General features: G+C 37.7%; 1 protein-coding gene and 1 non-coding gene across 21 annotated transcripts in view; both read left to right on the forward strand.

Moving 5' to 3' along the window:
- The first annotated feature begins 8540 nt into the window (after positions 1-8540).
- On the forward strand, positions 8541-8611 carry TRNAG-CCC. The gene has a single exon. It is a non-coding gene; the product is annotated as a tRNA-Gly (tRNA).
- A 295-nt stretch (positions 8612-8906) lies between these two features.
- TIA1 (TIA1 cytotoxic granule associated RNA binding protein) overlaps positions 8907-27481 on the forward strand; it is a 30518-nt gene continuing 11943 nt past the window's right edge. For 2 of the 20 annotated variants that reach the window (XR_004971789.1, XR_004971790.1), the window contains exons 1-6: positions 8921-9183; positions 20060-20162; positions 23807-23905; positions 24626-24680; positions 24853-24885; positions 26102-26189. Coding sequence is in view for 11 of the 20 variants with exons in the window: in XM_036334230.1 (XP_036190123.1) it covers positions 9158-9183; positions 20060-20162; positions 23807-23905; positions 24626-24680; positions 24853-24885; positions 25496-25614; positions 26102-26143 (477 nt within the window). In the remaining 9 variants the exon portion in view is untranslated. The other 18 variants (XM_036334230.1, XR_004971792.1, XR_004971791.1 and 15 more) reach the window with 18 other exon arrangements.

The raw sequence follows: 27481 nt of genomic DNA on the forward strand, positions 1-27481 counted from the left end.
GAAAGGAAAAGACTCATTTCAACTTCGTCATGAGTGAACAGGTAGATTCTGGTAAGTCTACCGCTACTGGCCGTCTGATCTACAAATGTGGTGGGAATGACAAAAGAACGATTGAAAATTTTGAGAAGGAGATGGTTGAGATAGAAAGGGGCTCCTTCAAGTATGCCTGGGTCTTGGATAAATTGAAAACTGAACATGAGGGTGGTATCACCATTGATATCTCCCTGTGGAAATTTGAGACCAGCAACTATTATATGACCATCATGGATGCCCCAGGACACAGAGACTTCATCAAAAACATGATTATCAGCACATCTCAGATTGACTGTGCTGTCCTGATTGTTGCTATTGGTGTTGGTGAATTTGAAGCAGGTATCTCCAAGAATGGGCAGACCGGTGAGCATGCCCTTCTGACTTACACACTGGGTACGAAACAACTGATTGTTGCTGTTAGCAAAATGGATTCCACTGAGCTGCCCTACAGCCTGAAAGATATGAGGAAATTGTTAAAGAAGTCAGCATCTACATTAAGAAAATTGGCTACCACCCTGACACAGTCGCATTTGTGCCAATTTCTAGTTGGAATGTTGACAACATGCTGGAGCCAAGTGCTAATGTTGAAGGGATGAAAAATCACCCGTAAACATGGCAATGCCAGTGAAACCACAATGCTGGAAGCTGTGGATCGCATCCTACCACCAGCTCATCCAACTGACAAGCCCCTGTGCATGTCCCCCTAGGATGTCTATAAAATCGGTGGCATTGGTACTGTCCCTGCGGGCCTATTGGAGAATGGTGTTCTTAAATCCAGCATAGTGGTCATCTTTGCTCCAGTCAACGTTACACTGAAATAAAGCCTGTTGAAATGCACCATGAAACTTTTAGTGAAGCTCTTTTTGGGGACAATGTGGGCTTCAATGTCAAGAACGTGTCTATCAAAGAACTTGGTTGTGGCACTCACCATTGGAAGCCGCTGGCTGCTCAGTTCAGGTGATTATCCTGAACCATCCAGGCCAGATTAGTGCTGGATATGCGCCTGTGCTGGATTGTCACAGCTCACATTGCTTGCAGATTTGCTGAGCTGAAGGAGATCAACTGTCATTCTGGAAAAGAGCTGGAGTATGTCCCAACATTTTTTAAATCTGGTGATGCTGCCATCACCGATATGGTTCCTAGCAAGCCCAGAGGGCTTCTCTATCTTTCTCTGGGCCGTTTTGCTGTGGGTGTCATCAAAGCAGTGGATGAGAAGGCAACTGGAGGTGGCAAAGACAGCAAGTCTCCCCAGAAAGCTCAGAAGGCTAAATGAGTATTATCCCTAATATCTGCCACCCCAGTCTTAGTGGTGGAAGAGCGGTCTCAGAACGGTTTATCTCAATTGGCCATTTAAGTGTAATAGTAAAAGACTGGTTAATGATTATAATGCATCATAAAACCTTCAGAAGGAAAGGAGAATGTTTTGTGGACCATTTGGGGTGTGTATGGGGGGGCAGTTTTAAAGTTATTAGTTTTGTTTTTTTTAATATATTTTATTGATTTTTTACAGAGAGGAAGGGAGAGAGATAGAGAGTTAGAAACATCGAAGAGAGAGAAACATCGATCAGCTGCCTCCCGCACATCCCCCACTGGGGAAGTGCCTGCAACCCAGTTACATGACCCTGACCGGAATCGAACCTGGGACCCTTCAATCCACAGGCCGACGCTCTATCCACTGAGCCAAACCGGCCTTGGCAAGTTATTAGTTTTTTTAATTAGTACTTTTTAATGGAAACAACTTGAGTAAAAATCTGTTGCAGATTTTTTTTGAGAGAGAGAGAGAGAGAGAGAAGCATCAATGTGAGAGCGAAACACCTGATTGGCTGCCTCCTTCTGCTTGGCCCCTACCGGGGATGGAACCCACAACTGGGGTATGTGCCTTGCCCAGGAATCCAACAGGCCAATTTTCTGTGCACAGGATGATGCTCAACCAACTGAGCCAGCACACGGGCCAGGTCTGTCACAGAATTTTGAGACCCATTAAGACAATGAGAAACGTGTATGTGTATGTGTGTGTGTGTGTGTGTGTGTGTGTGTGTGTGTGTGTTTGTGTATGTGTGTATTTAATTTATTGATTTGAGAGTGAGAGAGAAAGGGAGAAAACATTGATTGGTTGTTCCACTTATTTATGCATTCATTGGTTGATCAAACCCACAATGTTGAAACTGGGTGGGATTTTTTTTTTTTTTTTGGTCAACACTGTAACTTTCTATGTACTACTTAAGTAAAAGACTTAAGAGTTGCCCATAATCTATTTCTGATGTTATATCTGCTGATACTTTAGAATTGGATAATTCTGTTAATGTTTTTTTTCTGTTAATGTTTTTTCTGGGTGGGAACTTTGCTTCTTTTCCACTTTGTCTTAAGGGGCGGAATCTGGTTACATAGCAAAAGTTATAGAAGGGGTTCTGTTGGTGCAACACTAAATAAGGTTAGGACAAATAAGCAAAAAGTAACTAGTTTATAAAGGTCAAATTCTGTTATATTAAAGTCCACAGGTTGCATATAAAATGTTGTAGTTACATCAATATTGAATAAATTTGTTGGTATGTCAAATTTTAGTTAATTGTGAATTCGTATTTACAAATACTGAGGTAGTTTAAAGAACCTAAAATGAGGTTTAAATAGTATTGAGCGCTGTCTTGCTACAGTTAATTGTATCCAGATTCTAAGGAAAATCAATTATACTGAAAAAAAAGAAAGAAAAGTTGAACTTGGAGAAAGGAAGTAGAAAATTCAGTTCAAATAAACACTCATTTACTGGACAAATATTTATTGAGCTCCTTCTAAGTGGCAGGAAATATTCTAGGTGAATGAGAAAAATCAATGAATAAAACCGATTTTAAAAAATATTTATTCTAATGAAGCTGACATTCTAGTGAAGGGAGACAGATGATAATTAGAGTATATAAGTAAATTATGTAATATATAGAATGGGGTATGAGGAATGGGAATGGGTTGCAATTTTAAATATGATGATCAGGGTAGTAGGCCTTATTAAGTCAGATGCCATTTGAACAAAGCTTAGATCAAGTGAGGGGAGTGGAGCAGGCAAATATCTGGGGAAAGAACTTTCCAGGCAAGAAGAACATCTGGTGTGTTTAAGGAACAACAAGGAGGCCAGTGGAGCAGAGTAAGGAAAAGAAAGTGGAAGTGTTAATGGAACAAGATGCAAGTCATACAAGAAAGAAACACTTCTACTTAAGAACATGAACATACAAAGATGAAGTCCTCTTTTGCACTACATCTAGAATTATAAAGAAAGAACTATGTGTGTCTTTTACTTTCCTATTTTCAAATTACATTATGTCCACAACATCTCAATGCATTAAGCCTACTAGGCCCTCAATTTCTGTTGGTTGATTAGAATTAGCCATGTAAATCACCTTAACAAGTATTATATTTGGAAAATTTCATTTCTGCTACTGAAACCTTGGAAAAGAATTTACTGAAAGGACACAGTGAAGAAATAATGTAAAAGACTTGCAAAGTGACAAAAAGGCTGTTGTATTCTGCACTCCTGGCCTTTTAAAATAATACTGCCGCCATAACCAGTTTGGCTCAGTGGATAGAGCATCAGCCTGCGGACTGAAGGGTCCCGGGTTCGATTCCGGTCAAGGGCATGTACTTTGGTTGCGGGCACATCCCCAGTGGGAGGTGTGCAGGAGGCAGCTGGTCAATGTTTCTGACTCTCTATCTCTCTCCCTTCCTCTCTGTAAAAAATCAATAAAATATATTTTAAAATAAATAAATAAAATAAAATAATACTGCCACTGAAATTCAAAAAGATGTTTTTATACGTATTTATTTATTTATTTTTATTGTTTAAAGTATTACATATGTCTCCTTTTTAAAAAGATTTTTTTTAATCATGGGGAAAATATTACCTCATATCTGACGGGTAATAATCAGGTCATATAACAAACATTTATTTAAGAGCGTTGCTTAAAAAAGCAGTCTCCCTAAGGAAGCAAAACACTGAGATTCTCTCCCTCAGCAAACTCTAGCCCAGCTTCTCTCCGAGTCCTCCTCTTGACTAGGCCTCAACTTTGGCCTATAAAGATGAAAAAAACACTGACAGTTTCTAACAGCTCAAAGCGGCCTCCTTGGGATAACCTTAGCACCCCTTAAAGTGCCTGTCTGAGAAAACTCAAGGTTCCCCAAATTATTGACTTTTTGTCCCACCTGACACATGAAGATAGAGCCCTGTGCTACAATCCCCAACACCCCACCCCCATCCCTTCTTGATGTTTGTGATCTTTCACTTCCCTGACTTTACTGGCCCCTGCTCATCCCCCGCCCTATTTCTTCATTCTCCCTTTAAAGGGCCCAGTCACTTCTGTGCAAATCAAAGTTTAGTTCACACTGTGCGTACTCTTTTCCCCATTGTAAGAGTGGCTTATGATTAAAATTTAAATTTTCGTGTCTGGCTTTGTTTATCTTGGACAACACTCAAATCTATAATTCTGTCTCTGCTCCGTGTCTGTTTTCTTCTTTGAAACTGCCTTGAAGAAATTCATTTTTATAGCGTCTTACTTCTTCACATCTCATTTCTTTCGTATTCTAAGTAGTCTACGTATTAATTCTGTCTTAGACAAGACAGGAAATTCAAAAGTGATATAAGAAAATGTAAACATATTTGACTACATAAAAAACATTTTAAGATGGCTAAAGAGAGAATTTTAATTATACAGAAATAGAATAATCAGTTATAAAAATATACATACCAGCCCTAACTGGTTTGGCTCCGTGCAGAGAGCATCAGCCTGCGGATTGAAGGGTCCTGGGTTCGATTCTGGTCAGGGGCACATGCCCGGGTTGTGGACTTGACCCCTTGGGGGGTACGCAGAAGGCAGCAGATCAGTGATTCTCTCTCATCATTGATGTTTCTATCTCTCTCTCCCTCTCTCCTCCTTTCTGAAATCAATAAAAATAAAAAATTAAAAAATATATATATACGTACCAGAATGATTATTGCAACATTGTTTGTAGTATAAAAAAAAGGAATAACCTGAATGTTCATCAATACTATTTATGATTATTTACACAATTTAGCATTGAATAAACTGTGGCACATTCATTCTATGGAATATTTTGCAATTATTTAAAAATTAATTAGATCTGTATAAGTTGAATTGAAAACATCTATAATGTACGTTTAAGTTAAAAAAGAAACTTGCAAAGTAATATCCATAGCATAACCACATTCTTTTAAATAACAAAAAATAAACAAGTACTTATATACATGTGCATCTAAAGTAAGATGCATATAAAGTAAGATGCAGAAGCTTATAGACTAATCTGTTAACATTAATGACCTCAAGAGAGGGAAAATGAGGAAATTATTAACCTTTTCTTGTTTTCTTATTTTGTTTCACTTGTCACAGTGAGCATGCATTACTTTGGCAACTTTAAAACTTTAATCAAGTTTTCAGCCCTGACCGGTTTGGCTCAGTGGATAGAGCAACGGCCTTCGGACTGAAAGGTCCTAGGTTTGATTCCGGTCAAGGGCATGTACCTTGGTTGCGGGCACATCCCCAGTGGGGGTGTGCAGGAGGCAGCTGATTGATGTTTCTCTCTCATTGATGTTTCTAACTCTCTGTCCCTCTCCCTTCCTCTCTGTAAAAAATCAATAAAATATATTTAAAAAAAATAAAACTTTAATCAAATTTTCAACAAAACTTTATTAATAAATATAATATCCTATATAATAAAAGGCTAATATGCAATTGACCAAACGGTGGAATGACCAGTCACTATGATGTACACTGACCACGACGGGACAGACGATCAATGCAGGAGCTGCCACCTGGTGGTCAGTGCGTTCCCACAGGGGGAGTGCTGCTCAGCTAGAAGCTGGGCTTGCCAGTGGGCTCACAGCTGGTGAGCACAGCAGCGGTGGCAGGAGCCTCTCCCACTCCGCTACGGGCAAACGGTAAGGAGCAAGGGCTCCCTGCCTGCAAGAGCCTCGGACTGGGAAAGGGATGTCTGACTGCCAGCTCAGGCCCGATCCCCTGGGGGAATCCGGTCTGAGACTGCAGATGGACATCACCCCAGGAGTCCCGACTGCAAGAGGGCGCAGGCCGGGCGAGGGACCCCCCCCTCCCACCCCTGCACGAATTTCATGCATCAGGCCTCTAGTATAATAAATAAAACAATATTTAACAGAGTTTTTAAAGCTCTATTAAATACTTTTGCTATATCCATACAATGGAATTTTATTTTACTTGGCTAAAAAAAAGGAATGAAGTATTGATGCATGCTCCAACATGGATGAACAAAAAAGCATAATGCTAAGTTAAAGAAACCAGTACCAAGAAACCAAGTAACAAATGACTACATACATTACTGTATGATTCCATTTACTTGAAATGTCTAAAATAGGCAAATCTATACAGTCAGAAGATTAGTGGGCTGGAGAGTGGGGTGGGATGGGGAATAGGGAGTGACTGCTAATTGATAAAGGTTTCCTGTTTGGGGTGATGAAAATATTCTAAAATTGATTATAATGATGGTTGCAAATCTCTGTGAATACACTAAAACCACTAAACTGTACTTTAAATGGACAAATTGTAAATTATGTGAATTGCTGTTAGCTTGGCTGGTGTGGCTCAGTGGGTGAGCGAGACCCATGAACGAGGATGTCCCGGTTGGATTCCCAGTCAGGGCACAAGCCCAGGGTAGCAGGCTCAATCCTTACTAGAGTCGTGCAGGAGGCAGCCAATCAACGATTCTCTCTCATCATTGATGTTTCTATCCCTCTCTCCCTTTCCCTTCCTATCTTTGAAATCAATAAAAACATATATATTTTTAAAAAGCTGTTAGAAAATATTATCCACCATTAACATTTGTTTTATTCATCCTCAAAAAACTATTTTGCCGAAACCGGTTTGGCTCAGTGGATAGAGCGTCGGCCTGCGGACTGAAAGGTCCCGGGTTCGATTGCGGTCAAGGGCATGTACCTGGGTTGCAGGCACATCCCCAGTAGGGGCTGTGCAGGAGGCAGCTGATCGATGTTTCCCTCTCATCGATGTTTCTAGCTCTCTATCTCTCTCCCTTCCTCTCTGTAAAAAATCAATAAAATATATTAAAAAAAAATAATAAATAAAATAATATCTTAAAAAAAAACTATTTTATATCTTTAAATAAAATCCAAATGATGTGCCACAGATTCCAAAGACAAATTCAAAAATGGAAATCCAAAAGTATCATAGTCTAAAGGAACTACTTCAAAGAAGACATCACATTTTTGGATGTGCACAATTGCCTATGTTTAATAAATATTTCACATAACTTATTAAATGCAATACAAAAATGCCTAATTAGTCACTAAACCACATTTCAGAGCCCTTATTTTTCTGCCTCCCCTCAAAAAGGACTGAAATTTATGTATCCTCTGACTCATTTGGTTTTAGAGTTCTTATGATCAATTTGCATTAAATAATTATTGGAAAATATTTTCCAATGTACATTGAGTATGCCACAAAAATGCAAATAAAAAGAAAAATTCAGCAATGATCTACAAATATTTTCCTGACTCTCAAAAATCTAGTTAACACAAGACAAATTTTTCTAATGAAATTCTTTTTAAAAAATAGGTATACATTATAGCTTTTTATTTTTTTTTAATTAAAATTATTGGAGTGACACTGGTTAGTAAAATTGTGTCCACCACCCAAAGTCAAATATTCTCTCACCATATATTTGACCCCCTTTACTCTTCACCTCCTCCCCCTTCCCTTTGGTAACCACCATACTATTGTCTATGAGTTTTTGTTTGGAAACTCTTACTTTTTTATTTATTTATTTTTAAAATATATTTTTATTGATTTTTTTACAGAGAAGAAGGGAGAGGGATAGAGAGTTAGAAACATCAATGAGCCGAAACCGGTTTGGCTCAGTGGACAGAGCGTCGGCCTGCGGACTGAGAGGTCCCAGGTTCGATTCCGGTCAAGGGCATGTACCTGGGTTGCAGGCATATCCCCAGTGGGAGATGTGCAGGAGGCGGCTGATCGGTGATTCTCTCTCATCGATGTTTCTAACTATCTCTCTCCCTTCCTCTCTGTAAAAAATCAATAAAATATATTTTAAAAAAAAAAAAAAGAAACATCAATGAGAGAGAATCATCAGCTGCCTCCTGCACAACCAAGGTACATGCCCTTGACCGGAATCGAACCTGGGACCTTTCAGTCCTCAGGCCGACGCTCTATCCAATGAGCTAAACCGGTTAGGGCACTCTTACTTTTTTAAATAAAAAAATATTTTTAATTGAATCTGTAATACTATTAACAATAAAAAAAATACTTAAAAATATGAGACTTTTCTATACAGAAAAAAATAGAAACAGCCATTCAATTGTACTTGGGAAGATAAGTTTCTTATATCAACGAAAAATAGCAGGTTATAAACTCTTAGACTTTTGTTTTTAAATAAATAAATCATCCTCTGGGATCGACTGTTTGCTTTCATTTAGTCCTAAGACATTTCAGCAAGCTTAGCTTCCAGTGGCGCCGCTGGTGTAGTGGTATCATGCAAGATTCCCATTCTTGCGACCCGGGTTCGATTCCCGGGCGGCGCAGCCCTTTTTACTCTCGCTATGAGATAACTTGAGTTTATTAAACCTTTCTTTTTCCCGAAATATTTTTAATTTCTAGAAAAATGCTTATGTCATAATTCACTGTTGAAACATTCGAAACTGGAGAGGGAAGACAAAAAAGTTTCAAAAGGCAAAAAGCAAGTCCTGAAATAGTTAAGCCTTACGCCTGCGCAGTCGCAGAAACTCCTAATACCGGGTGGAGGAGCGTCTGCGCAACAAGTGAACCTATGGGTTGAGGTGCCGCTGGCGGCCGGAAGGTTGAAAGTGCAAGATTGTTCTGCGCATGCGCGGTCCGGGTCACTTCGCTGGCTGCTCTGAGGCTCCCGGCTCGCCGCCATCTTGTATTGGGGCTTCATTGTTCGTGCTGGGCCGGGCGGTTTAGTGTAATTGCCGCCGGAGAAGGAGGCAGGATAACCTCCGGTCCGCCGAGAAATCCCGCTATTCTGCAGCCAGAGCCACTCAAACGTTTTGGGAGGTAGTAAAGGGTAGGGAGCTGGACCCAGAGGCGCCGCCGCGACAGCAGCAGCCATGGAGGACGAGATGCCCAAGACTCTGTGAGTCTGAGGCAACCATGAGGGGGGGCGGGATGGTGGTCGCCCCGGAGGGAGGCCTCGGTCCTTCGCTGCTCCCTCGCCTATGGTCCTCGGTGTCCGCCGCGATCCCACGCCTCCCTCCCCTTAGCGCACACCTGAAGGCTTAGGGACCGACGCCCGGGCTGTGAGAGGACGAGGCAGAGGCAGCGGGAGGGTCGACCCTCGGCACGAAGCCCTTCCCTGGACGCCGCAGGGTGGCCTTTGGCCTCGGCGCGCTCGGGCCCGCAGACTGGAGTTTTCATTCAAACCTCGGTAGTCTCGGCGAGCCTGCCTTTTGTCCCAGGCCTGCCTCCTCCTCTTTCCCGCCCCCGCCGCTTCAGTAACCCGTTTTGATCTTTCACAGCCAACTCCCCTTCATTTGACTTTGATTTCCTCCTGAAACTCTTCCATTCCCCCCCACCCCCATTAATTTTCTCGAGGCTGCTTGTACTCGTTTTCAGCGAGTTAAACTTTATTCTCGCAGTTGCCTACGGGGGGCAGGGGGCGGGGGGGAAGAAAAGCCAAATGCTTTTTCTTTGACCTCTCTTTGGATTCGCTTCGATAACACTTCCTCCCCCAACCAAAGAGCCGAAACCCGGACACCCTAAGGATTCGGAAACTGCTTTTGAAACTTGGAAATCTCACCCGGAGGTGTATGCCGACCGAGGGGAAGTGGATCTGATGCGTTTTTGATCATCGTTTGCTGCTGTTAGGATTGACATGTTGCAGAAGGAGCAGGCAGCCCTTTATGAAACAACGGTTGATAAATACCTTTAGCATTTATTCAGCCCCCTCACAGTCCCCTCAGAATTTTTACAGCTCGTGTTCAGTGATCTCAGCGTGGGTATTTTCTTTGTTGTGTGGTTCCCGCCCCCCACAGCATCCTCCTATGTGTTTCAAAGTATGTTGGGAGAGTTGGTTCTGTCATTGTTACTTCTCTGGAAAAGAAGAAAAAGTCTTGAGTACTTTTTTACAGACCTTTTTGTTTGAATTCTTGAAATACCGACAGTTTGAGAACTCTAAGCGTTAAAGACACAATTTTAGGTTTCTTTCTGCAACTCTGTAGACATTGGAGTTGTTATGAAGTACAAGGCAGTTATTGTTTTCGCCACCAAAAGTTTCTGTTTTGTTATCTGTATGAGAAATAATAGTCACACTTGTTTTAATAGATTAAACTTTTTCATAGTTTACCTGGTAATGTTAGTTACCTTAAGAATCTTTTTAATAGGTTGCAGCAATTATTGCATGACCTTTGTTTCTTGTTTTTTTTTGTTTGTTTGTTTTTTTGAAAGATTGTATCTGTAGGTGAATACTCCCTAGAAAACTATTGGCCCATAGAGTTTATGGAAATCTTTTTTTCCTCTGGCCTCTTTGCCAGAAGTTTGATATAGCCAACAGCACACACAATGCTCATCTTTTATAATGTCTTCAAATTTAAGATTCTTAAATTATTTCAGATTTTTTAATTTCAGAAACTGCCAGAAATATCTGGGATCTTAACCTTTTTAGCATGTTGATTTGGGAATGTCAAATAATGAAGACAACTTCACCTTTTTCAGGCCATTCTACAAAAGCAGTGCAGGAAACCAACCATTGCAGGAGGAATAATGAAGGAAGCTTTATTCAAACAAATACTTAGAGTGCTTATGATTTGCTAGGTTCTGTGTAAAGTGTTTTACCTGTTTGCTTAACCCCCATCAGAACTCTGCAGTAAATGGGTCCATTTTGCAGCTGGGGAAAAGCTAAAGTCACCCAAGGTCATAAACTTTTTGTTCATTTTTCTGCAACTCTTACATCTTCAGCTCTTTTTTTAAAAAAATATATTGTATTGATTTTCCACAGAGAGGAAGGGAGAGGGACAGAGAGCCAGAAACATCGATGAGAGAGAAATACCGATCAGCATTACCTTAAGTTAGAAATTGCCAATATTCAATTTCTTGTCAGCAATACTTTGGAAATATATTGTGAGAAGTGGGTGGATTCTGGAGATAGTTTGAAAGTAGAGCAACAGCAATTACCAGTGGTTTGGATGTGGGATGTGAGAATGAAGTCAACAATAAGTAGATTTACCAATGTGTAATTACAGTCATTTAAAATGATAGCTTGTTGCAAAATATAAGTAAAAATGAGAACAGTTTTGAGATGAATATCTAGGATGTCTTCAGGCATAGTATTAGATACATTTGTTCAAGCTGGTTTATATATAGTCTCATCTCCAAGTGAAGGTGGTCATAGCTGATAACATAAAAGGGTTTCAGCTATCATACAGACGATCCTTTGTGAAGAGTAGACAGTTGTTTAATAGTAAAGTTAGGATGCTGGTGTAGAATGTGTGTGTGTGTGTGTGTGTGTGTAGGCAAAGGTAGGTTTACAATCCATGTGGGAATAATACAATAATTAATAAGTATTAGCATACTCACAACTGTACACCTACTTTTGCCTATATAAATGCTTATATATAGATATAAGCATTTACTCTTCTACGTAATTTCATAATTAGTAAAAGATGCACCTTTTCCCCCAAACTAAAGTAATTCAGGCAAAATGGGATAATTTCCTAGCAAACTGCAAATATCCAAAAGTAATTCTGTGAGTACAGTTATCTCTTTAAAGATATTTATAGAGCATTAACAGTGTTCCAGGAAGGGTTCTAGACTGTAGATTATAGTATAAATAAAAATTTCTTTATCAGATTTATCATTAGCTAAAAACCTATTTATGTTTCTTATTAAAATTTTCACAGAGGCTTCGTATCGAATTCTGCACTTCTTAATAAATTTATCTTTATTGTTTAAAGTGTTACAGATGTCCCCTTATTTTCCCCCATTGACCTTTTCCACCTACATTTTTATCCAATAACTAGAGGTCTGATGCATGAAATTTGTGCAAGAGTTAGGCCTTCCTTCCCCCGGCTGCCAGCACTGGCTTCCCTCTGGCACCCGGGACCCGGGCTTCCTTTGCAGCCCCAGCTTCGTCCAGAAGGTCGTCTGGAAGGACGTCCGGTCTAATTAGTATATGACGCTTTTATTATTATAGATTGTGGCTCAGAACAGCCCATCACAGCTTTCTGTTTTGTAAATGTTTTCTTCAGGTTAAATTTTCTAGAGCTGTAGTAATATAAATTAATATATGTTTTAGAATCCAGTTTTATAACTCTCTGAACTTAGTTATCAGCTTCAAAAATATATGTTAAATTGATATAAAATTCTATCCCTGGCAGAATGGCAAGTTTTCATTAATAACTTTTTTTTTAAAATATATTTTATTGATTTTTTATAGAGAGGAAGGGAGAGAGATAGAGAGTTAGAAACATCGATGAGAGAGAAACATCGATCAGCTGCCTCCTGCACATCTCCCACTGGGGATGTGCCCGCAACCCAGGTACATGTCCTTGACCGAAATCGAACCCGGGACCCTTGAGTCCGCAGGCCGACGCTCTATCCACTGAGCCAAACCGGTTTCGGCAACTTTTTATTCTGAAAAATTTAAAACAGAAAAGTAACAAAAAATAGTACATTGAAGAGTTAAGTAATTTTTGTGTGGATTTATCCATTGCTAATAGCCAAATATTCAAAAGTAGTTATGTGAGAATGCAGTTACCTTTTTTTCTGAACCACTTGAGAAAACATCATTACACTTTAGGCCTACTTTACCATATACTTTCTAAGAACAAGGGCATTCTCTTACATAGCCATGATATAATTTTCATATTAAGATGACTACATTGATAGAAATTTTCTTGTTAATCCTCACCTGAGGATATTTTTTCCATTGAATTTTTTTGGGGGGTTTTATTTGTTTGTTTTTTGTTGTTTTTTAGAGAGTAGAAGGGAGGGAGAGAGGGAAGTATTGATGTGAGAGAGACACATCTACTGGTTGCCTCCTGCAAGCACCTAGACCTGGGGCTGAGGATTGAACCTGCAACCCAGGTATGTTTCCTTGACCCTGGAATCCAACTTGAGGCCCTTTGGTGCTGATGCTCCAACCACTGAGCCACAGGGGCCACGGTGATACAATATTTTTAACTGATATACAGTTCATATTCATTTATCCAGTTGTCCAAGGAAGACATTTTTTATTTTATCTTTAAAATTTTTATTTATTGATTTTAGAGAGAGGGAGAAAAAGAAACATCAATTTGTCACTCATTCACACATTCATTGGTTGATTCCTGTATGTGCTCTGACCAGGGATCTAATCTGAAACCTTAACCTGTCTGAGATGACGCTCTAACCAACTAAGCTATCCAGCCAGGGAGGAAGGCATTTCTTAGTTCATTGAAGTCTATATGCCTTAAATTTAATTCTCTTCTTGTCTTTACTTTCCATTCTGCACAAGGTTAGTATATGATCTCAGAGGTGATATAATGTGGGATACTTCAATCCATGCTGCTAACAAGAATTCCACATAACAGCTAAAAAGGGACATTTTAATGTTATTCCCCAAAAAATATTTTGAAAAATAAACACTAATAAATGTAAGAAAATTACAATTTTGTTTAGTAGACCAGTAGACATAATAGGGAACCTTGGTTTGCAACTGCTTTGAGTATGTTTGTATCAGTCAGGATTTTCTTAAATGCAAGCAGCAAAAAATTTTAACCATAAAAGGAATTAAAAAGATAAAGGACACCCCCTGGCCAGTGTTTCTCAGTGGTTTGAGTGTCAGCTGAAGACCAATTTCTGGCTAAGGGCACATACCTGGGTTGCATGTTCAACCCCCAGTCCCAGTGTGAAAGAGGCAACTAGTCAATGTTTCTCTCACTTTGATGTTTCTCTTTCTCTCTCTTTTCCCACCACCTCCCCCACCCTGCCTCCCACTCTCTAAAATTCAGTGGAAAAAATATCCTTGGGTGAAGATTAGCAAAACAAAAACAAAGATAAAGGACACTACCAAAATTTGTAGGAAGGTTATGGAACCTGTCTTGGAAAATGTTCAGGAAAGGAAACTGTCAGGCCATAGTCCTAATCAAGCCACAGGCCATCCCAGAAAAGATACTAGTACTGAATCCACTGAGGATCAAATTCACTGACATGGGACTCCATTGCTATTTGCCACCAAAATGGATTCTCTTCATGCTCTGCTTCTTTAAGCCCTATAGGTTGAGGACTGGTATCTCTAATTGACTTAGTCTAGATCAAATACAAAAAAAGATTATAAAACCATATCTAGGCTTTTCAGCTTCTATAGAGAAGTCAGGCTCTGCCTTAGGATGAGGATTTTTCTAAAAATAGGAAGATGTTTGGTGGTCAAAAAATGAATCCTCTAAACATGTTAACTTAAATTCATACTGTTTATGGGAAATCTTTTGGTAAGTTGTTTAGTATGAAACAACTAAATATTTATATATGAAATTGAGAATTGCCGGGCCAGAGTGCCTCAGTGGTTGAGCATCGACCAACCTATATACCAGGAAGTCAGGGTTTGATTCCCAGGCAGGGCACATGCCCAAGTTATGGGCTTGATCCCCAGTAAAGGGGGATGCAGGAGGCAGTAGAACAATGATTCTCTCTTATCATTGATGTTTCTATCTCTCTTCCTTCTCTGAAATCAATAAAAATATATTTAAAAATAAATAAAATTGAGAATTAACTTTGTAAAATATAGAGCATTCTACAAACTAAAAAACTTGTGTATTTTCTGTTGAAAGTATCCTATATAATAAAAGGCTAATATGCAAATCGACCAAACGGCAGAACGACCAGTTGCTATGACATGCACTGACCACCAGGGGGCAGACGCTTAACGCAGGAGCTGCTCCTTAGTGGTCAGTGCGCTCCCACGGAAGCTGGGTTCACTGCTGGTGAGTGCAGCGGCGGTGTTAGGAGCCTCTCCCGCCTCCAAAGCAGCACTAAGGGCACTAAGGATGTCTGACTGACAGCTTAGGCCCGCTCCCTAAGCCATCAGTTGGACATCCCCTGAGGACTCCTGGACTGCAAGAGAGCACAGGCCTGGCTGAGGGACACACACACACACACACACACACACACACTCACACTCACACACACACACACTCACACACACTCATGCACTGGGTCTCTAGTTTTGTCTATAAAAAGGTTCTGCAGATTTCAGATTTGGGCTTTCTGTCTCAAACTCCTATTTAGCAAATAGACATAGAAAGTTATAACATCATTAAGTTTTTAAAATTTTGAGGTAGGTATTAGTGATTAACTTATTTGTAAAAAGAAAAAAGTAATGTAATGCAGTATTTTTATTAGTACAAGAAAAACAGATTTTGTCCTTTGATGTCTTTGATATGAAAATGTTATATATGTTACTTGTACTTTATTGTAATGGTGCCTAAGGCTGAGAGCAAGTTGTTTCTGTAACTTCCTCCTAAGAGCATTTCTCTAAACGGCTGTGTGTAGAGTTAATTCATAGAGGCTCCTGGAACTTACATCAAATAAACAAATGAAAGGCAATACAAACCACAGTGATTGATTGATTGATTGATTATCAGTTTGTTGTTTCACTTATTTATTGGTTGACTTTTGTATGTGCCCTGACTGGGATTCGAACCAGAAACCTTGGCATATCGGGGTGACACTCTAACCAACTGATATACCCAGGCAAGGCCCCCCTAGTGCTTTTTTTTTTCTTCATATCTTCAGATTAGTTAATGTCACTCAGAAAATGTTTCTCAGATGTTAAAATCCAGGTTCCCTAAATATTATGCACTTCTCACTAGGTTATCTAGCTTTTTAAAAATACGTAGATGTGCCTTAACCGGTTTGGCTCAGTGGATAGAGCGTTGGCCTGCAGACTGAAGGGTCCCAGGTTCGATTCTGGTCAAGGGCATGTACCTTGGTTGCGGGCACATCCCCAGCAGGAGGTGTGCAGGAGGCAGCTGATCGATGTTTCTCATCGATGTTTCTAACTCTCTATCTCTCTCCCTTCCTCTCTGTAAAAAATCAATAAAATATATTTTTTAAAAAAATACGTAGATGTTAGAATTAAATTTTCAGAAGAGCCATTTTTAAAATATATATATATTTTTATTGTTGACAGCATTACAGATGTTCCCGTTCCCCACACACACTTTACCCCCCTCCACCTATCTCCCACCACACCCTGGAAGAACCTTTTTTTTTTTTTTTTCATTTAGTCATTGCAATCCTGAGAATTTCTTATGGGTACAAGAGTCAAGTGAGACACAGAAGAGTTACAGAGAAAGTACAGTTCTCATATAATCTTCACCCATAACTCCCTTAATGTTAACAACTTACATAACCATGGTATACTTATCAAAACTAAGAAATTAGCATGGTACAATGCAAGGTTTATTCTAGTTTCCCCAGTTTTTCCACTAATGTCTTTTTTCTATTCCAGGATCCATTCCAAGATACCACTGTATTTAGTTTTGTCTCTTTATTCTCCTTTAATATGAGAAGATAACTTTAATGATCATGGCACTTTTGAAGGGTACTGTTTCTTCACTGTACAGTGACTACTTTTCTCAGTATACTCTGTTAATTCGAATTGAGTCACTAAGACTAACCCAGACTGAAGGAGAGAGAAAATAAGCTCCACTTCATAGAGGAAGGCATATCAAAGAATTTGTGAATATACGTTAAAACAATCATTTCATTGGTTGAAACCAGTAATTAATAAGTATTTTATGGGAGATAATTTAAGGCTCTACACACCCTATTTCTCCTTAAAATTATATCAACTATAAAATATCCATGGGTGGATTTTGCCATTCGCAGTTACTGTGGTTTTTTAATGATCATTTTCCTCATTCCTTCTACATTTATTAGAGTTCTGCAAGAAAAAGATATCTCCTCCCCCATCCAGGATTCAGTCAAGTATTACTTATTATATTTAGTTGTAGGTGTCTTTTTAAGTCATTTAAATGAAGAACAGTCCTTCCCCCCTTTTTTAAATATATTATTGATTTCAGAGAGGAAGGGAGAGGGAGAGAGAGAGAGACATCAATAATGAGAATCATTTATCGGCTGCCTCCTGCATGGCCCACACTAGGGATCAAGCCCACAACCCAGGCATGTTCCCTGACTGGGAATTGAACCGTGACCTCCTGGTTCATATGTCCATGCTCAACCTTTGAGCCACGCTAGCCGGGCTTCCCTTTTATTACTTTGTTTTAGAACAATAATATTTTGAAGAGATCAAGTAAGTTGCCTTATACAGTATCCCATATCTAAATATATGTAATTGTTTTTATATGTCCAATATTTGGTAAGCTTTAGTCTAAATTTAAGCTTGACTAGATTCAAGTTAGACCTTTTTGAGTTGACTACTTCACAGGTGATGTATAATTCATATTGAACACACAATGTCTCATCTATAAAGCGATTTGAAGTTTGATCACTGGGTCAAAATGGTAAAACAGCCAAAGCTCTCACTTTTTTTTTTTTTCAATCCTCACTTGAGGATATTTTTCCATTGATTTTTAGAGAGAATGGAAGAGAGAAGGAGAGACAGAAAGAAACATCGATGTGAGAGAAACACATCAGTTGATTGCCTCCTGTAGGAGCCCTGACCAGGGCCCCAAGCCAGGGAAGAGCCTGCAACCTAGGTACATGCCCTTGACTGGAATCGAACTTGGACCCTTTGGTCCGCAGGCTGATGGTCTATCCACTGAGCCAAACTGGCTAGGGATCTCACTTTTTTTTTTTTTTTTTTTAATATTTTTATTGAGTTGAGAGAGGAATGAAAAATATACCCTTGGGTGAGGATTAATAACAAAAAAAGATACGGACTCTTTTCCCAGAAAAATAAACATTTATACATTTCAGAAACATGGATTCATTTCCTTCCTTCCATTTACCCATTCAGCAAACATATTGAGTGGTGAAGGCACTGGAATAGGTTAAAATTGTAAAGGGAGAAGTACTGAATCTATCAGATAGAATAATGATACTCAAAAAAGCAAAGCCAACATCTACCCAATAACAGTTTTTCCAGGATCAAAGGTTAGTATTATACCAAGTCCTTGTTCTGAAACTCAGTAATTAGAGGGAAAGAAGCATTATCTCCTATAAGCATTTACCTTGCCTTTTGATTAGAAACTCCAGTGTAGTATAATCTAATAGCTCTAGTTGATGAGGGAAAAGTTCTTTACAGAAAAATGCTAATCAATAAATTTAGGCAGACCACATTAAATTAACTATGTGTAAGTCCTATGGGTATTATACCATGAGTATTTTCAGGCTGCCAAAGTTATCACATAGATCACTTAACAACTGGGAAGGGAAAACCCTATTTTAAAAGTGAGAACTTTGGTCCCAGCCGGTGTTGCTCAGTGGTTGAGCATTGACCTATGAGCCAGGAGTTGATGGTTCTATTCCCAGCGAGGGCACATGCACGGGCTGCGGGCTTGATCCCTAGTAGGGCATGTGCAGGAGGCAGCCTCTCTCACATTGATACTTCTCTCTTTCTCACTTTAAACAAAATCTTTTTTTTTTTATTGATTTCAGAGAGGAGAGGGAGAGAGGTAGAAACATCAATGATGAGAGAGAATCATCAATTGGCTGCCTCCTACACACCCTGAAATGGAGGTCGAGCCCACAACCAGGGCATATGCCCTGACCTGGAATCAAACCCCGATTTCCTGATTCATAGGTTGATACTAACCCACTGAGCAACACTGGCCAGGCTCCATTGATTTTTAGAGAGTGGAAGGGAGGGAAGGGGGAAGAGAGAGAGAGAGAGAGAGAGAGAGAGAGAGAGAGAGAGAGAGAGAAACATCGATTGGTTGCCTCCTGGATCAAGCCTGAAACCCTCTAACCACTGAGCCAAACCAATCAGGGCAAGTCTGGATCTTTCAACCTGTTTCTAAAGGATTCTTGGCAGAAGAATAAGAAACACAGTTGTTGAGAGTCTACATTCTCTATTTCAGAAGTGATAACCCTCTAACTCTAACATGTCCAGAGGTAATCTGGTTTCAAAGTCCTATTTTGAAAATTTACTTATAAACTCTTTTTTTTTTTTTTTTTTAAATATATTTTATTGATTTTTTACAGAGAGGAAGGGAGAGAGACAGAGAGTTAGAAACATCGATGAGAGAGAATCATCGATCAGCTGCCTCCTGCACATCTCCCACCGGGGATATGCCCGCAACCCAGGTACATGCCCTTGACCGGAATCGAACCCGGGACCTCTCAGTCCGCAGGCCGACGCTCTATCCACTGAGCCAAACCGGTTTCGGCTACTTATAAACTCTTTAAATAAAGATTATCCCAGTCATGTGGTCTTCTAATACACTATACTAGCTAAGTTTGCTAGTCACAAAAGCATATTATCTGTCCATATCCACTGATCAGTGATACCCACTGGAAGGTTTTTCCATCCCTTTGTGAGCATTTACAACACCTGATAAATTATTTACCTGTGATTTTTCAAAAAATACGTTTATTGTGTAAACCAAAGTAAACCTAAATTGGAAAGTATTAGGAGAATTGTGAATTAAAAATTGAGGAAATTTTATTGTTCTTAGGAATACTGTAGTAGAAAGAATTGCAAAGGTTTCCACTATTGTTTGTATAAAATGTTCTGTATATCTAATGATTCATTTGAGAGATTTTTTAAAGCAATATCTTTCTAAGGTAAGCCTAGGAACTTGGAAATAACAGGTTTAATTTGCAACACCTTGACTAAAAACACACATTAGCTTTCCCTCTACTAGCAGTGTCTAATATACTTGCAGGTTGCACATATTACATCCATTTTGAAAAAGATTTTAAAGTTTCAGCAAACTTTTATAAGCTATTCCCAAATAGTGTAGTTTAGGGTAAAGATCTACCTACTCCTAAACTCATTTTTCAATAAGCAACTGTAGAAACTGATCAAAAGAAGCAAATTTAAATGGTAAATATTTTTCTTTGTGTTTCAGATATGTCGGTAACCTTTCCAGAGATGTGACAGAAGCTCTAATTCTTCAGCTCTTTAGCCAGATTGGACCTTGTAAAAACTGCAAAATGATTATGGATGTAAGGGTATTTTACTTTAGTTAACTTTTTTCTTTTTTATGTATATTATTTAAATCCATTATTTCCAGGAACTCTCATATTAGTTTATATAGTCTGAATGCATAGGGATTTTAGTCAACTTGTAGTGAATTAGTTTTGGACACTGAGTTTAATTTGTTTTATTAAATAAAGGAAGAGCAGAACTAATCATTTCTAGAGTAGATGAGAAATATACACCTTTTTAAGGTGCATTGACATATCAGAATTATTTTATATGTGGTATTAGTTGATAGCCTAATTAAGAAATTCAGTTATTACAATTAGATTAGGACATTGGGTCAAAAAATAGACATGTGATACTGGGAAATGTTTGTAACTTTATTTTTAAAGGCTGTGATTCAAGTTTTTCTTGCATTATGGCAATCACCATCCCTCAGACCTTAATGTATAGAAAAAATTAATTCATCTAATTGGTGTTAACCCTGAATCATAACATGCATAAAAATACATTTAAAAATTTTTTGATGGGAAAGACAGTGCTAATGAGAATCCATTTATCCACAGTCTTTCCTTTTAGTTTTCTTTTCTCCAGGAAAAAAAATCATATACCAGTATGTGTATCTGCTACTTTTTTTTTCTATTGTTTTCCAGTTTATCTCTCTTTTTACTTCGTATTTAGAAAGTAGTTGTTTAGCCTGACAGGTATGGTTCAGTTGGTTGGGCATCATCCAGTGCATTTAAAGTTTGCCTGTTTGATTCCAAGTCAGGGCACATGCCTGGATTTCAGGCTCAGTCCCCAGTAGGGAGCGTGCGGGATGCAGCTGATCAGTGTTTCCCACTCTCTCAAAAAATGAATAAAAATATATTTTTAAAAGTAATTGTTTAGCCAATTGGCCTTTTTTTTTGTTGTCTAAGATTTTAAAAGGTCAAACCTTCTAAGTAGCAGGGTCTTCTGCATTTAATATAGATGGCTTCAATTAATGTTTTTGTTCTTTATTTTCTTAAGTGTTTTCTTTATATTTAATATCTATATGCCCTTGGATAAAGAAGAAAAGATCCCTGTATCCATAAAGAAAGATAAAGTAGAGACTGTAAAATGATGGAAAACTTAAAACCAATTTTCCTTGATGTGGGTCTACTTCCTTGTCCCAGTAATAGCATTTTTTAAATGCTTACCTGTTATTTTAACCCTGATGCATATCACAAATGTTAAACAGAAACTTTGTAAAGGACATTATTCCCATTTAATATATGCAGAATTAAGGCAAAGCATCCCTGGCTGGTGGGCTCAGTGCTTAGTGGTTAGAGTTCACAGAATGGTCTCAGGTTCAATTCCCATTCAAGAGCATGTATCTGGGTTGCAGTTTGATCCCCTGCTCCAGTCAAGAGTGTGTGGGAGGCAACCAATCGATGTGTCTCTTTCACATCAATATTTCTCTACCCTCCCCCCACCCTTCCACACTCTCTCTCTCAAAAAAAAAAAAAAATGGGAAAAAATATCCTCGATGAGGATTTACAACAACCCCCCCCCCCAAAAAAATACACAAAACAACCAAACAAAAAAAAACAGAAATAAGGCAAAGCAAGCATGTATATTCAGATTGAACTATCTGAATATAAAGCCTCTTCATTGGTTTATAAGCTGCCATTCTCTCCTTGTCTGGTTCATTCTTGATATTTGTCTGGTAAAGATCACTAGGCAAAATATTAATGACTGCTTGACGTTCAGAAAGACTAGCTGTGTTAGCCTTTGCCACTTTGTATAAATTTTGGTTTTTTATCACTCAAAGGCTTAGATTAACATTTTGTTTTTATTATTATTAAAGTCTGTATTTCAGTCTCTTCATATTGTAGGACTGGTGTTCATATTTCTGCATTTTACACTTCCTGGAGTATTGAGACTGATAATGTGTATGCTTACATTCTTCTTATTTAAAAATAGTTTTTTGGGGGTACAAATCAATTAACTAAAGTGATACTCTTTTTCAGTTTATTGCTCTACTCTTAAATATATTACTTTTTCTATGCCTCTCAACATTGATCTTTGTAGTAGAATTCTCATTAAGTGTAGTGTTAGTTTGAGTTATACAATTTTTAAAACATTTTTATATTCCCTAATGTTTTTTAAATAAAATAATGGGTAATGTCAATATCAATTTGTGATTACCTCTAAAATTCTTTTTTTTCAATCTGCATCCGAGGATATTTTTTCCATTGATTTTTAGAGAGACTGGAAGGGAAGGAGGGAGAGGGAAAGAGAGACATTGATTGGTTGCCTCTCGCACGAACTCTGACTGGGGCTAGGAATCAAACCTATAACCTTCTGTGCATGGGCCAACACTCTAACCACCGGGCAGCACTGGCCAGAGCCTCTAAATTTCTTAAAGATCATTACCAATGAATTTTTTAAACTATTGTGCTTGAAACAAAATGCTACTTTTATTTTGGTATCATTCTAGTCTTTTTTTAAAATATATTTTTATTTTAAAGAGAGGAAGGAGGAGGGAGAGACATCATCATCAGCTGCCTTCTGCACACCCCTACGTAGGATCTAGCCAGCAACCCAGGCATGTGCCCTGACTGAGAATCAAACCAGACACCTCTTGGTGCATGGGACATGCTCAGTCCACTAAGCGACACTGGCCGGGCTCATTCTAGTCGTTTACTTATTTTAGGAGAGTATAGAAAGAATTTTTAAATACTCTATGAAGTCATTTGATATTTTGCACTGATAGGTATAAGATATTGGGTATTTTTTCTGCCTTAATTTACAATAAAACATCCATGCTTCACATATTATCAAATGTCAACTACCTGGAACACCAGCAAAAAAGAGAATTTTTAAAAGACTACTAAGCAGCTGAAAAATGATGTCAGAAAGTCCAAATTCTAAAACCTACTCTAAAACTTTACTTAGCAAAGGACCTCTTCAGTTTTCAGAGCCTATTTATATTTTATAAACAAGCTTGAGATAGTTGGTTGATATTTTCTGCTACTCACTAAGTTAGAGGTAGCAAGTCTTTATGTACATTTATGTACATAAAAGGTAACATCACAGGGAAGAAGCAGAAAAACCAATACCAACACTTGAGAATATAGGATTCTAGTCAGACTTAACCTCTGTAGCTTAAAAAAAGATTGTATTGTATGATGATGGGGAGAATGTAGCTATATATTCATCTGTCCATAATTAGGACATTTAATTATTAATAAAAGATTAAATTATATATAGTAGAATAGTATAACTTGTTAATAAAGATAGCTTTCTATAAAAATAGGTCAGTTTTAAAAAATAATATATTTTTATTGATTTCAGGGAGGAAGGAGAGGGAGAGAGAGAGAGAGAAACATCAATGATGAGAGAGAATCATTAACTGGCTGCCTTTTGTATGCTCCACACTGGGAATTGAGCCCACAACACGGGCCCCTATCGGGAATCAAACCACCGGGAATCGAATCGTGACCTCTTGGTTTATAGGTCAGTGCTCAACCACTGAGTGACACCGTCCTGGCAAAAATAGCTCATTTTTAACTGTTTATTTCCTTATCTAAAGATTTACTTGTGGAATGGACCCTCTATTTTCCATTGGCCTGGTAAATGAGATGTTATAATTTTAAGGTAATGGGAGTATACAACTTAAAATTGGCTATTGTGTTTTTTTCTTCAACAGACAGCTGGAAATGATCCATATTGTTTTGTGGAGTTTTATGAGCATCGTCATGCAGCTGCAGCACTGGCTGCTATGAATGGGCGGAAGATAATGGGTAAGGTAAGCTGTCATAATTAAAGGTGACTTGAACTAGAAATTTATTGTTGTTGTTGTTGTTGTTAATCCTCAACTTGAGGATATTTTTGTTCATTGATTTTTTTTTTAGAGAGAGTGGAAGGGAGGGAGGCGGGAGGGAGGGACGGAGGGAGAGAGACACACACACCACATATATGTGAGACACATCAATTGGTTGCCTCCCGCCTGCACCCTAACTGGGGTGGGGGTCAAATCTGAAACTGGTCACTTAGCTACACTGGCCAGGCCAAACTAGAAATTTCAGTTGCACAGCTTTGTTTACTTTTTAGAAACATTATATTTACTTTATCGCAAAAAATCACATTATTAAAAAGGTGGGCTAAAGCTTTTAGAGGACATGTTTATATTGCACATGATAAATACTAAAATATTTATTGAATTACTCAAGCTTGGATGAAACATCTAGGAACATTGGATACTAATGGGAAAGACTAGAAGGCAAAAGTTTATTGGTACTTTAGATAAAAAAGGTTGATTCAACATTAACAGATAAGTATATAAGATTAGGATTTGACAACATTATTTGCATAGGTGTAGGTTTAATGATAAGAAACTTTGACCAAAACTGATACCTATTTCATCTCAAAGATATACATTCCTATGTGTATACAGATGCAAATCTTATAATATCTGATTTTGAGCTTTATTATTATGGAATATAAATGTAGAAAAAAATTTTTTTAGGAAGTCAAAGTGAATTGGGCAACAACCCCCAGCAGTCAAAAGAAAGATACAAGCAGTAAGTATATATTATACTCTTTGAACATTTGTTTTTATTGTACACAGTAGTTTTATTGTAAAGCATAAAAACATCATACGTGTTTGCAGTAATGTTTTGATCTTTATCCTAAGATATGATTGAATGTGTTTGTGTTAATAAATTTAAGAACAAATCTAATCTTTGTCATCAGGTAGTACCGTTGTCAGCACACAGCGTTCACAAGGTAATTGTATCTTCTTAAACATAAAATGAAATCTCTTGAAAGGGTATTCACTAACCACCTGAAGTTGTTTTTTTTTGTTTGTTTGTTTGATATTGGGGGGAGTGGGGAGGGAGGTGGTTGTATTTCTATTTGTCTCTGGCAATATTTTTCCCCCTTCTTCCCAGTGTTGACCAAGTGTGGCTTGTCCACTACTTTGGTGCTATTTCAAGCTCTCTGACCCTCTTGGAGGCAGCTGATGCCTTAGAAATACTTTCACCAACTAAAGGGCAAGATACCCTGCTTCCTTGAGGTCACGATCTGTGCTCCATATCCAGATCTTCTGATTGCTTGAGTTGCTCCTGAAACTGTTTCCCAAATGGCAACACAATATGTTGCTTAAGGCCTGCCAAGTAGGGGTAACTTTTCTTTCCAAATATATTTTGTCAAAATTAATATATATGTCTATTTAAAAATGTTGATACAACTATTTTGTATTTTTTAAGTGTTTCTTTTCTTGAGCATTGTCTTTTTTTTTTTAAACTTCACATGAGATCGTTATTTCTCTCCAATGCTTTTTTAATGGCTCTAATATAAAATGAAGGGATTACTGTTTTCATTTTGTTGCCTTCAGTCTTAGTTCACATGCACATGGATTCACATAAACTGAATGGTGTAATGTCTGGGCAACCAAAACTGTTGGCTTTTGAGAAAACTGTCAAATACTTTAACATCAAACTGTTGCAATGCAAGGTATTTCTTTGCTTGTTCTTCACAAAATATGGTTAAACCACGTATATCATGTCTAGCTTCAGTGAATTGTCTTAACTGAGGCAAATATAGTCTACATAACTCACAATACCACTATTTTATTTTAAATTGTAAAGCTTTATTATAGTGGTAAACTGATTAAATGTAAATAATTGCTATTAAAACAGTAATGAAGTCATTAATTTTTTTATGCAAAACTTATATATTATTAGTTTATTTTCTTAGGCCAGAATAACAATTGGCTGTAAGCAGAATATCTGTCAGATATATCAGTCTTTAGGAGGTATTGTCACCTTGATTCATTATGTTTAAAATTGATAGAATTTGTATAGATATAGAGTAGTGTTTTATTTGTATGTTACTATAATCCATAAATTATTTTAAGAATAATTTATTGAATAAATTTCAGTATTTTTAAATTCTAAAATTTTATTTTTCTTTTCACTTCCCCTTACCTTCCCCTTATAAGATCATTTCCATGTCTTTGTTGGTGATCTCAGTCCAGAAATAACAACTGAAGATATAAAAGCTGCATTTGCGCCATTTGGAAGAATATCGTAAGTAACAGAAGATACTTTTAATTAGAAACAATCTTATTTAGAAGTACTTTGAAAATATACTGTGAATTTTGTTTATTAATTTTCACACTTGAATATAAGGGATTACATTGTTTAGAGGCTATTTAAGCAGTTAAGAGCCAAAGATTTTTTTTCCATTAAATAAATCTTTGGTCTTCAATTACCTTAAAGTCTTTTTTTCAATTAGCATTAGCTTTTGAGACAAATTTACTATTCTACATATTTCTTCATGTATAAGTGTCTTGCTAGCTTGGTCATAGTCTTTAGTAAACTTGTGCTGTGACTAAGGAATTTAGACCTTTTGGGCACTTCTATGATACCATGCATTTTGTGTTAAAATATATTTTAACAAAAAGAAACCTCATTTTAACTCCCAAAATAGTTACTAAGTGTTAATTTCAAGGCAACCAAACCTTTTGTTGTTGTTACTAACAACAGTAATAATGCCTTTTAGTTTTTTGTGAAGCTCTGTCCTGCTCGCATTTGTTATTAAATATACAGTTTAAGCTCTTTGTAAATAACTCACTCAAGGTAGTATTCATCAGAAAAAAATTCTAATATTTTGAAAAACATGCCATAATAGAGTAAGAATAATAATTTGATAATAGTACTTTTTTGCATGTAATCACTGAATTTAGAAAACAGAATTTTTTTAGGGTTTCTGGTTACTTTATTGTTGTTCCAGCTAGAAGAGTAGTACATTATCTTAACTGAAGCACAAAGGAAACACTAGCTTTGGTTTGGTTTCATGAGCAGACCAACAGCAAAGATGAGGTGAGGAGAAAGTTAAGTGCCAATAGAATAGGTGATGAATTTTGGGAGTTTTCGTTTGAAGGGTTGTAGTTCATTGGTAGGATGATGAACATGCATAGTTAGAGGCAATTGCAAAATTATGGTTTACAAACAGACTCTTTTGTTAGGTGACATTTTCCTTTATGAGAACTGATTGGGAAAATAAGTTCTAATTTATTGTTCCCTTTAATCTGTCATAGGGTTTTGATGATGGTTAACTTGCTTTCAAGTATACTGGAAGGTATTAACCCTTGGCCTCTCAAAGGCTCTATAAGTCTCTGTATGCAAAAGTGTTGTGTTTGTTTTCCTTTTGGTGTGGAGTATCTTTTGTAAGTTTTATTCTATTTTCAGAGTAGTCATAGGACCATAAAAGGATTAAAGAAGGATTAAAGAACCCTGGTCTAGATATTTGTTGCTTCTTCCTTAGAGAATCCTTTCAGAAATAAGTAAGAATTAAATGTATTTCAAGGCTAACATTT

Source organism: Myotis myotis, unplaced genomic scaffold (assembly GCF_014108235.1).
Source record: "Myotis myotis isolate mMyoMyo1 unplaced genomic scaffold, mMyoMyo1.p scaffold_m19_p_14, whole genome shotgun sequence".
Classification (NCBI taxonomy): domain Eukaryota; kingdom Metazoa; phylum Chordata; class Mammalia; order Chiroptera; family Vespertilionidae; genus Myotis; species Myotis myotis.